The sequence below is a fragment of the Rhinichthys klamathensis genome, unplaced genomic scaffold (genome assembly GCF_029890125.1).
Source record: "Rhinichthys klamathensis goyatoka isolate OS25496 unplaced genomic scaffold, OSU_Roscu_1.1 h1tg000656l_1, whole genome shotgun sequence".
Classification (NCBI taxonomy): domain Eukaryota; kingdom Metazoa; phylum Chordata; class Actinopteri; order Cypriniformes; family Leuciscidae; genus Rhinichthys; species Rhinichthys klamathensis.
In genome coordinates this window covers 103,399-116,042 of record NW_026607099.1, presented here as the reverse complement: position 1 = coordinate 116,042, position 12,644 = coordinate 103,399, and the positions used below count along the sequence as shown (strand labels likewise).

Below are 12,644 nucleotides of genomic sequence, written 5' to 3'. Positions count from 1 at the left end.
AACGGGATGTCAAGTTAGTTATTCCTCTACCTGTGGATCTTAAAACAGATTAATTTAATGCTGTCACTTGAGTTGATGTCAACGGGAAATGCCATTAGCAACACATTTTACCTATTCAGACATTTTTTTACTTTTTTCACATTTTCAGTTTTTCAGCTTTCTTTAGTGTGTAATGTTGCTGTTTGAGCATGAAAAGGGTCTGCAAAGTTAGGTGTTTTTGGGACCAAACATGTCACAATATTCCTCATTTAAATAATTAATACGCAGAATAAAGGGGCGGGGCCTGGTTGAGTTAGCTAGTAGTGGGTTGAAACTGGCGGTAATGGTAAGGGGCGGGACATTTCACACACTCCAAGCACTTGACTAATCACAACACACTGCTCCAGCCGACCAATCAGAGCACAGCTTTTCAGAAGGAGGGGCTTCATAGAGACCGTAACAGCGGTGCATTTCCCGTACAGTGACGTAACTCGCTGCTTCACAACCATAGTACGATGCATCGTTGAAGAAATCAACTAGCTAGTCACGACTGTTTCCCGAAACCGTATTGTTCCAAATTGGTCGGTCAACCACGTTGGTTAATGATGTCACGCTTTTAATGAATCTGTTTGAGATCGAATTCGTGCTAGATGTTTTGCTATTAATTACAGATATGGCATCTGAGGAATATTTCAAATTTTTCTCCGTTATTTTTGCTTTATTTCCAGATTCAATCATAGGCTCGTTCTTACGCACTAGAGCACGTTCACACATGCGCAGTCTTCAAAAACAGTGCTTTAAATCTCTTGACAAACTCAAAGACGTAAATGACATTTGTATGTATTCTAAATAAAAGACACAGGTTGTACTGAATGTCAGCTTGCTTATTTTGCTCAAGATAAGGATTTATTGAGTCCACAAAGAAGAAACTGCTTCTAACCACAGGCCGAGAGCTGTCGCTCAAACACATACCTCTGCGATGCTGTTTGCGAATGTTCGTTGGAACGATGGTTTCGGGAAACATCGACTCGTTGAACTGCTGATAACGACGGAACTTGCGACCATAGTTGGCTAACGATGCTTTCGGGAAACACACCCCAGACTGGGAGAGCTGGATCAATGGAGAATATAGGGAAAATAATGTGTTTTTGAACATTCAAGCTTGAAAACCATATTCTATTAGAACTCAAAAACAAAAAAAAGACTTTGAAAAAGGGCTTAATGAGGCCTCTTTAATCTGACATATTTCCTATTGAAACAAAGTAGTTGGGTAATGATTGGCTTGTGAAATTATGCATAACATATCAAAATCTATTAGCACTGTTGGAGGCATTATAACTGTGTCATGAATATTTTTCTTGACCTCAACTACAGTGGTACACATTGAATTTGTCATTAAAATGTTATAATGGCCTCATGACAGCCAATGTCAAAACCAACCACATGACAGTTTAATGTAATGTTAACCCATAAAGCTAAGTGGTTTCTTAAGTTTGATAATTAATCTGTTATGTCATGTTTATGACATATTTATGTTGTCTTAGTAATGTCAAGTTGTCAGGTTATGATGTATTGGTTTATGTCAAGTTGTCATAACAAAGACATCTCAAACAATGTCATTTTTGCATTAAAAATGTCATAATTGAGCAAATGACACTTAAGGACAGTTGTCATAAACATGCCTAAAACCTCATGTGTCATGTCATGATTATGAAGGTGTCATGTCAGTCTTATGCACACCCCTTCAAGTAAAGTGTTACCAAGGATTTTATATTTATACGCTGAAAGCTCATGCTGCAACACAACAGAAGAACGTCAAGGTTTCGGGTTAGTGTTGATTTGTTGTGACTCGTCGCAGTCATCCTTGTTGAAACATTTATCTTTTCATGACTGAATGCCACACTCAAAGAAACAAATACTAAAATGGGATGCATGTCTCATTCAGTTGTTGTTATTTTCTGCAGCTGGAGCTGGGAATAAGATGGGTTGGGCTTTTGGACTCGGGCTGGAGAGGTTGGCCATGGTTCTGTTCGGCATCCCAGATATCCGACTTTTCTGGAGCGACGATGAACGTTTCCTGAAGCAGTTCCGCCTGTCTGACATCTATCAGCCTGTCACCTTCCAGGTAAGATTAACAGCATTTCTCACAAATAAGGATCTCGCCTGCTAACCATAAGGGCAGTTCACACACACGATAACAATAAAAAGTTTTTAATAATCGTTCTAATTCTGTGAGTCCATGCTACAGCAATACTAATAATGACACAAGAGGAACAATATCATTGGTGTGAACAGGCCTTCGGGTTTAATTGTAGGATGCCAATCGCAAAAAAACTAATTTTTGAGGTTAAAAACACGAGACACGGATCAGTGATACGAAAGCGTTTTTAAAAATCTGTGGCTTGCAGGAGACTCCTCAAAAGACTCGTAGTCAATGCTGTGAGTTCGGGTCAGGGCTATCCGTTAGCATTCTGTCTTAGCATTCATTATGTTGATTAGATATTGTAAATGTTTCATTCACCAATACATAAAAGGATCCAGAGTCAGACTAAGCTGAGCAGATTTCAAACCAGGTTTAATGTTTTTTCCTAGTGTGTATTTCTATTTTTTGTAAGTTTTGATGTGCTGTTGAGTAAAAATTCATATTCTGTGCCTCACTTTCTGCACCGCCTCTCTCCATCTTGTATTTTTTTCTCTTTGCTATTATACTAGGGGTCAAATGAACACGCGCAGTATGCTATCCCATAATAGTCAGTCATAAGCATAGCTGCAAGCGCACAGACCATGACAACCTCGGCTTTGCGAACTGAATCAATACATCTAATCTGAAAATACTGACACTAAATTCACAAATTCAGTGGTGAAGTGTAGTTTCAAGGTAAAGTGTAGTTTCAGCAAAAAAATATGCCGTTATTTGTTTCAAAACACTCCGCATCTGCTATTGGTCAGACACACATGCTGCCCCTCCCCCGACTCACGCCATTGGTTGAGCCAGTGGTGCCAAGCCCCTTAAACAAACAATAGTGCCACAGTGTTCAAGCTTTCTAAGGGGAATCAATCCCTGATGGTTTCCTTCTAGATGTCTATGAACATTAAACTAGGACAAGAGAAAGTATTTGAACATTTAATGCTTTTCTTTGTTTTTCTGTATTGCTGTTGCTCATCAAAGGCATGAATGCTCCAAACATGACCTTGTAAATGTCATACATGTCCTTTATTGTTGGGGGACCTTTGTCTATTAAAGGCTCAGACACTGAACATGTCCTCTTATAGCGGTGTGTGTAGCATGAGGCAGGCTTGCTCGTCCTGCAGGGAAGTGTGTGTGTGTGACTGATTACCTGTGCTCTCTCGGGCTGTAGGTCATTTCTCAGCCCATCTCCCTCTCTGCCCACTGTCCATTACTCAGAGAATGAGAGAGAGAGAGATTTGCTTGTCAGTTTGCCGGATGCTCTGCTGGGTTTATATATGACTGTCTCTCTGTCTGTCTCTCTTTCCACTGGTAATGAGGTATGACCGTAGGGTCAGCGCTCTCCTTCGGCCTTGTGTGCTTTGCTGTGTCCTATGAGAGCAACATGCACAACACACACACGATAAATCACTGCACACAATACGACGTGCCGTATGACACACATACAGACTCTACACACACTCTTACCCAAAAACAAGAAGTGCAATGCAGGTTTTCTTTAGACAAGCATACTGTCCACACTTTAGAAGCCTTACGAACACTAACAGAATGCTTACATGATCTCTATGGTGCATTTTCATCCACATCAAGAACATTAGCATATGACCAAGGGCATATTTTTGCCATAGGGCATAATATATTCATAGTTTTCATTGTTGGTTGGTAGATTACTAAAGGACAGGCGATTTATGGTTGACTTGTGGTTTAAGCAGGTTTGGTTCGGTGTCCCACGCTGACAAAGCTGGTTTTTGGTTGGCTATATTGATGCACCTACATTTTTTATTACTTTTTTTATTACATTTTTCATTTATTCAAAAACCAAAACCTAAAATGGAAGTCAATTGATTAATTAAATAATTAATAACACTCAATTAAATTCAACAGTAGGCAGTTTTTATATTAACTATATCAATATTTGATATAAATTATATAATTATGTTTCTACTCCAATGCATTGTTGTTGAAATATAAACATTTAAATGTTAGCTTTAATAATAATTTGTTTTCATGACAGATTTATTCAAACATACTTAAAATAATGAAGGCACCACTAAGTTTTTTTTATTTTTTATTTTATTTTATTTTTATTTAACAGACAGACATTCAGACCAAAATAGTGCATTAACGAACAATATAGTAATTTTAAAATTCCAGAAGTGAAAATAACTGTGTGTGTGTGTGTGTGTGTGTGTGTGTGTGTGTGTGTGTGTGTGTGTGTGTGTGTGTGTATGTGCATAAGCAAAATAACCATTTATTATTTATTACCATCATCATCACCACCACTCCTCACTACCAACATACTACCAACATTGTATTAGTCAATTTTAATTTTTATTCTTATTTCCATCTTTCCTCCTATGTAACAATTACCATTGTCAGCACTCTTCAAAAATAAAAGATACTTTAATAAGATAATATAAGATAACCCTCCCCCCACATCTCTTCAATCCCTATTTTCTCCTAAAAATTATTTATTTATTTATATATATATATATATATATATATTTTGTATGTTATGTGTAGTGTTTAAGGTGCATTAAAACAAGGGGTACAGTGTGAGAGGCACCACTAAGTTAAGTAAAAATATAATGAATAATTATATACTGTATATTTAGCTCCTATCTACAGTTATTTTTTCTAGCATTTATGGACTATAAATGGCTTTTTTTTTTTTTAGATAAATGTAACCTTACGTGTCATATTGTTTACACTTGTTTTATGGCGTCTTTCAATGAGACATAAATCATTTCAGTAAGTTATACTGTATCTTTCAACATTCCTCCTGACATTCATTCATGTTTATTTCATGCTATAACTAGTAGTAAAGAGGATGACCGGTGATGATCGGTTCACATGCCGCTTGTCTTGAACTGAGGCATTAAAGAGTGACAAAATGACAATTATTGCTTGACTTTCATTATAAAATGTACAGAATTTGAAAGCTGAGACTTTGTTTCATATCAAAAGTTACAAAGTATATTGCGATGTGAGGCGTGCTTCAAAATTATTTAGAGCACATTTGTTTATGCGTCATCTGAAAAAAATCAGAGATTATTGATCTTGGGATTTAATAATCGATATCAAACTGAAGATCAATTTAAATTTAGATATCGATATTGTCAACCCACGTCCACACAGCCCACAAGTTTACCTGTTTTAGCTTATCCATGAAGACTCAAAACAGGGCGTCTGGGAAATTGTGTACGTGGCCATTGTACGTTTTTGCTTTATCATTCTTGGAACGCCGCTCTGCCAATCAAATTAGAGGAGCAGAACGGCTGAATGATAATGATGTAAACACACACTTACCTACAGCAAGGAGGTTGGTTTGAGGTAGTTTATCATCTTTCATGACCCCCTCCTTACAGGTTTCATATCATTCAGCGGATCTGTTTTCTCTTCTCTTGTGAAAGACACTGCTGGTGCTTTATAAGTATAAGGAGAGTTTCTGAGAGCCGCGAGCGACTGTTGTAAGCAGACTAGCCCATGACTGGCCTCAGGATGTGACTGTAGACTTAACCTCAGACTGAAGAGATGTGTGTGTGTGTGTGTGTGTGTGTGTGTTGTACAACTATCTTTTTGAGGCCCGGTTTGAGACCAGTGGAGTGAGGAAAAAGAGAGTGACCCGTTCCTCACTTTCTGAGAGCCCTTGTTTGTGTGTGAGGCTTGTTTGAGGGTCAAAACTTGGTTTTAGGGATAAGGTTATAATTAGCTTAAGGGTCGGGTTAGGGTTAGGGTTAGGGTTAGGCACTTAGTTGTGATGGTTAGGGTTAGGAGCTAGAGATTGGATTGTCAATGAATGTCCTCAAAAAGATAGACGTACAAGTGTGTGTGTGTTGTGCCTGACTGAATGACTGAATTAGGTGAGGTTTTGGATAAGCATTGTCAAAAATCTCTTTTCGCATCATTTTTTTCTTGCATGCATTGTTTTTTTAGTAATTAGAAATGATTAAAAAAGCTGAAGAGTGGCTTCTTCCTGGAGAGCAAACTGATTTTTTTTTTTTTTTCTTGAATTTCTATTGGTAGCTTTGTCTGAGTATAGTAATAAAGTGAAATCATTACTTGGTCAGCAAAAAGTTTAATCTCTCCCTCCACCATAACTCCATCAAAAGTTTTAAACCAATGACACTATTTTAAAATAAAAAAAAATGGCTAAAAATACATTTAAAATGTGAGTAAATGTCAGGCTAATAAACTAAATTTCTTGGCAGAAGTGTTTATTGTAAATAATTAGAATTCTGTATTTAGCATTGGTGTATTTTTAAAATGTTTGCTTTTGCTGCCATTTTTCAAAAGCAGTAACACTTATTCTGCTATAAGTAGTCCTTATTTCCACCCGTTATATTATTTTTATCCTTGTGCTTCTCTACACGTGTCCCAAACACACATATATCTCTCATTTCTGTTTTTCTCCCCATCGCAGCCTCTCAGTAAGTACCCTCCGCTCTTCAATGACATCTCTTTTTGGCTGCCGGCCGAAGGTTACACAGAAAACGACTTCTACGACCTGGTACGCAGCATCGGAGGAGACCTGGTGGAGAAGGTCACGCTGGTGGACGAGTTCACGCATCCAAAGTAAGAAATCCAACATGCCAGATACAAACATGAGCCGGAACAAACACAGTGGCCAAACGGCCGTTCCAGTTGCACAAGGACAATTATCTATCAAAAATGTATTTATCAAAAAGGCAACGGTCCTAATCTTTATCAGTATTTATAAGTGCTTTTCAGTAAATATCTTTAAAAAAAAATCTATGAAATAATATAAATTAAGTTAATAAATGAATAGGTATTAAGATGTGTTTTCAGAGTATATGTGTATAGTAACCTTTTGTTTTAATATTTTGTATTAAAAAAATATATAAAATATTTTTTTATGAAATGTGTATTCACTCACATATAGAGCTAAATCACAAATTTTAGCTTTAGATATTTAAAAAAATAAAATAATAATATTTATATACACAATGGTTCCTTAAATTTTCATGTTTATTATTTTATTATAATTTTTTAGAAATATTTCTATGCAATGATTGCATAAGGTGTCTTTACACAGACTTTTTAATGTTGTATAAATTTGGTATCAGTTCATTTACACAGCAATATCACCGGTATACTGTGACACTAGGGGCTGAGGTGGGGCATAGCAGGCATAATGCAGTCTGGCTTTAATGCAGCATTATGTCTTTACAACGACTTTTGAGCAGGCACAGAGCAGCCTTAACTCTGCTGTGTGAAGAAGCCTATAAATACAGCAAATGAAATAGACAAAATACATTAAAATGTCATTACATTATGTGACCAAAAGTCTATTCTTCACTGAATGCATGAATGAATGAGAGAGAGAGCATGCACGCACAGCTGTTGATCCAACATGAAGATTTGAGTAAATTGCTGTGTTCTGTCATGTTTCTTTTTGTTCATTTCTATTAGTCGTTCTTTGCAGTCATTGTTGAAGCTCGTGGCGATGCAGGGGAGAATGCTAATGCTCTTGCGCGGCTGTTGGCAGTGTGGCGTTCATCTATTGACTGAGGAGCAGGGGTCAACAATGCTTAATGGCTTCGTTTTCAACTCTCCATTTTATGTTGGATGGTGTTTGTCAGGCTCTTCAAACTCATTAGCTCTTTCTTCCGCCGTCCATTCACAAACACTCTCACAAACCACAGAACGATCCACGTGATTTTCCCAGAATGCAGTTCATACGACACAGCTCTTCCTGAACACGTCTACTTTAGTGGACTGCAGACGCTGTACTCGGGTTGCCCTTTTTCTGTTTCCTCGCCCTGTGACATCAATAATTCATTTTTAAAGAGGATGAGAAGTTCACCTGCGGGCACAGCGGTCCGACTGTCCCGAGTCCCCTCTACTGGAACAGACCGTGTGTGTGTGTGTGTGTGTTAAATGATACAGCGAGAACCTGCAGTGCGTAAAAGAGACGCAAACATTCATCTCTGTCCCTGCTCTTAATCTTTTTTAAATAGCAACCTTTTCCCTCCCCTTCCCCTAATGACATCCATAAATAAGATGACATCATGAGGTGCTGCAAGGCTGTAATAGCCCATGGGCCAGCTAGAAATTGAAAGAGATTGGTGTTTGTTTTGCTCTCTTTCTAATTCACTTCGGTCCAGACCTATGTTTGTGCACACATTTCTTCGAAAACAAATATATTAGTTGAACAGTTTATATAATAGTTTGCGATTCGTCACGCTATAAGTGTATTTCCACTGCGAAAGTACTTTTGTAAGTCGCTGTAATGTACGTGTGTGTGTGTGTGTGTGTGTGTGTGTTGCTGAAATCTCCTGCAGCTAATTTCCTCTTTATGATCATTTTGCTGCAGTTGCGTCAATGCCTGTAAGCTTTGCTTCATACTTTCTACAGCCAGCCAGCCAGAGAGAGAGAGAGAGAGAGAGAGAGAGAGAGAGAGAGAGAGAGAGGGGGAAAGGGCGAGGGAGACGTCAATACTTACTTTAAACCACTTCTCCAACTTCAAATCACTAATTACATCGAGAGGGCGGCCAATCACATCTCATCTAGCCTCCAACTGTCTCTGACCGCCAGAAATGTCACATTCACAATATTGTGCTAATCATTTTCTCTCTTTTTCTCTGCGGTACTGCTGACTCGGGCAGTTTGGAGAGCTGCTAATATGATGAGATTGGCAGCAAGTCTCCCATCATAGTCTTCCTCAGTGCGGTGAGGACATTTCTGGCATCAGACGTGCCCTGAGAGAGCCATCAGAAACATAACAGTTTTCCTTTGTGCTCGCTGTTTTACTTATGATAACACCGCAGGGTTTACCCTCAAAAATGAGCAGGTTTTGACAAATTTGCGGGAATGTCGTCAATACAAAACAATGAATATCTAAGATTACAATTCTTTATATATATATATATATATATATACACTCACCTAAAGGATTATTAGGAACACCATACTAATACTGTGTTTGACCCCCTACACCACCACTACCAGCCTGCACAGTGGTAACAAGGCATGATGGATCCATGTTCTCATTCTGTTTACGGCAAATTCTGACTCTACCATCTGAATGTCTCAACAGAAATCGAGACTCATCAGACCAGGCAACATTTTTCCAGTCTTCAACTGTCCAATTTTGGTGAGCTCTTGCAAATTGTAGCCTCTTCTTCCTATTTGTAGTGGAGATGAGTGGTACCCGGTGGGGTCTTCTGCTGTTGTAGCCCATCCGCCTCAAGGTTGTGCGTGTTGTGGCTTCACAAATGCTTTGCTGCATACCTCGGTTGTAACGAGTGGTTATTTCAGTCAAAGTTGCTCTTCTATCAGCTTGAATCAGTCGGCCCATTCTCCTCTGACCTCTAGGATCAACAAGGCATTTTCGCCCACAGGACTGCCGCATACTGGATGTTTTTCACTTTTCACGCCATTCTTTGTAAACCCTAGAAATGGTTGTGCGTGAAAATCCCAGTAACTGAGCAGATTGTGAAATACTCAGACCGGCCCGTCTGGCACCAACAACCATGCCACGCTCAAAATTGCTTAAATCACCTTTCTTTCCCATTCTGACATTCAGTTTGGAGTTCAGGAGATTGTCTTGACCAGGACCACACCCCTAAATGCAGTGAAGCAACTGCCATGTGATTGGTTGATTAGATAATTGCATTAATGAGAAATTGAACAGGTGTTCCTAATAATCCTTTAGGTGAGTGTGTGTATATATATATATACACACACTATTTTTCTATTTTTCAAAACACTATTTTACTTTTATCTATTTTTTCTTTTTTAAATCATAAACATGATTTTTTTTCATCTTCTCTTTGGATTATTAGCAAATATGCTCATTTGAATTAAAACAATTATGCCTGTCGTAATGACATTATCATTTTTCAGGAAGTGAACTATTCAAGGAGTTCAAGTCTCCTACTTTTATCAAATCATCTTGTTTTTTGTTTTTTACAATTCTCAGTGGGGCACAATATTACAAGTCAACCCTGTTTCCATCATTTTGTATAGTAAACAACTGTTCTTTTAAAAGTGAGCATTAAATGGTCTTTCCCAAAAGTACTTTATAGTTTCACAACCTTGAGCACAGGGCTTGTAAAACCACACAATAAGTTGTAAAACTGTCCACCGTTACCATCACCCCTGTTACCTTTCTGAAGGTATTATAAACATTTAGACACATTATAGTATTCCAAAACCTACTGTATAGTTTCACACCTTGAGCACAAGGCTCGTAATGTCAAATTAAACAGTAAAACTGTCCACCGTTTCAGTCAACCCTGTTTCCATAATTTTGTGTAGTAACAAAAAAAACAGATCATTTAAACGTGAACATCAAAATATCCGCATTAAGTCTCTTTCCCAAAAGTGCTGTATAGTTTCACAACCTTGTAATAATGACAAATTAAAACATAAAACTGTCCACCCTGTTACCATCAACCCTGTTTCCATATGTTTGTATAGAAAACAACTTATGATTTAAAAGTGAGCATTAAATTGTCTTTCCCGAAAGTACTTTATAGTTTCACAACCTTGAGCAAAAGGCTTGTAAAAACAAATGAAATTGTAAAACTGTCCACCCTGTTACCTTTCTGAAGGCATAATTTCAGAATGTTCCGTCAAATATTGAAATCTATGAATGTAGCTTGGGATAGGACAATGTCATTTATTAACATTTAAACACATGCTATGGTGTTATGGGCGGCTGCCAAAGCGTGGCTGAGTGATTTGCGGTGCATTACTGTTAGGATTGGGTCAGGACGGTTGATGATCTATAATAGTCCAACAGCTGATGATAGAAGATTATCTATCATTGTTTTCTTGTATTTTTGCTTCATCATTTTGAATTTAGAGGCACAAGTTCTCGAAGAGAAGGGGTTTAGTGTGCTGGCAGTGTTAACATTCATGTTGTTCAAACAGTGCTGGATGATTTATGCATCAAAGTGTAATACTTTAAACTTTAAACAAACCCCTAAACTTAAATTTGAGCAATAGTGATTGTGTTATTTGCTTAAGCAAATGCTACTAAAAATGTCATTTTTCCCCTGCGACTCTACATCGCTGTGTAAGCGAAGACAAAAAATCAAACAAAAGAGCAAAAATATTGCAGTGTTTTTATCAGAACTTCACTTATTTGTACTGTAATTTAATCAAGTTTCTCAGCAGGCCGTATCTGCTGACAGAAGGTAAATCTACACGCGATCTGTTGCTAACAGTATATTCGTGGTTGTACTCAACCCTACTGCAGATTCCCCTTACGACTGAAATGTAAAACCCAAAGGTTGGAAGTCATTTATAGTAAGCTGAGATATATTTTAGATGTATTTGTGGCACGCGCATCCTTGGCTTCAGACAGCATGAAAGAATCAGGTGTGCCTATCATTTATTCCGTTTCCAAAAATGTTTCCGGAAAATAGTTTGCTGAAGTTTTTTCGAGTTGCCCAGATTGACAAATCAAATCGTAATGTTTCAACTTAGACAGTTAGAGAAGAGGTAAGTTGCATTATTAGAAGAATATGTGCAGGTTGTGAAATAGGCATCTGAATGTTAAAAAGGGCCAAATGTCACATTCAAGATTAACGTTTTCCAACCGTTATATGATAGATGTCCATATCCCTCAGAAATGTCAAGGTATTACAGGTAAGCTGTCCAGCAATAAACATTTCTGATGATTTGTAGCACCTGACATTCAAATCATATCCAAGTCTTTCCCAATCGCACAGCAATATATAAAGAATGGAAATGTCAGAGGAAACTTTCAATACAACTGTAGTGAGAGCAAGCGAGCAATGCAAATGTTTAGTTTAGAAATGTCTCTTTCCGTTCAGTTGTGTGCATTATCGGCATGACAGAACATATGCATTTGTTGATGATGCATATTGATCTTGAAATGGTGCAAAAATGCCATCTAAACGTATGAGCCTACCAGAGAAAAAGTGTCTAATTTTAATTATACAAATGTATACGCTCAATGGGTCTCATTCATGAAACATTCGTAAATATACGAGTAAATATGCGAGTGATTTGCGCGTAAAGAGACCTTCCCGAAAACTCTTCTCCTGATTCACAAATGCTTCGTAAACGTCAGATGTGATAGTGAAATGTGTGTGTGTGTGTGTTAATGAATTCCAATCAGTCGTAAATGGGATGCGCGTGCACGCTCATTCTCAATTACCATAAATCCCGCCCAAAAACGACTGACAACTATATATGGGCATCATATTATGACATGAATGCGAATGAAAAAAAAATTCTCAGATGCAGAAATTGAAGTTTTATTATCAGAAGTTCATTCAAAACGCCACATTTTATTTTCAAGCGTACATAGTGGCGTATCGGGTCCTAAAAAAAAAGGAAGCTTGGCAGCATATTACAGATGCAGTTAATGGAGTTTCATCTGTTAATCGAACATTCCCAGAAGTGAGAAGAAAATGGTTCGACATTAAGCTTGAGAGCAAAAAACTAATTAGTTCACTTCGGAAAAATAGTATTCAAA

General features: G+C 37.7%; 1 protein-coding gene across 1 annotated transcript in view; it reads left to right on the top strand.

Annotated features, from left to right (window-relative positions):
• Positions 1-12,644, top strand: part of fars2 (phenylalanyl-tRNA synthetase 2, mitochondrial) — a 179,522-nt gene that overhangs the window by 101,319 nt on the left and 65,559 nt on the right. The window contains exons 5-6 of the mRNA XM_056241599.1: positions 1,944-2,104; positions 6,591-6,742. Of these exons, the coding sequence (XP_056097574.1) occupies positions 1,944-2,104; positions 6,591-6,742 (313 nt within the window). The remainder of the gene's footprint in view (positions 1-1,943; positions 2,105-6,590; positions 6,743-12,644) is intronic.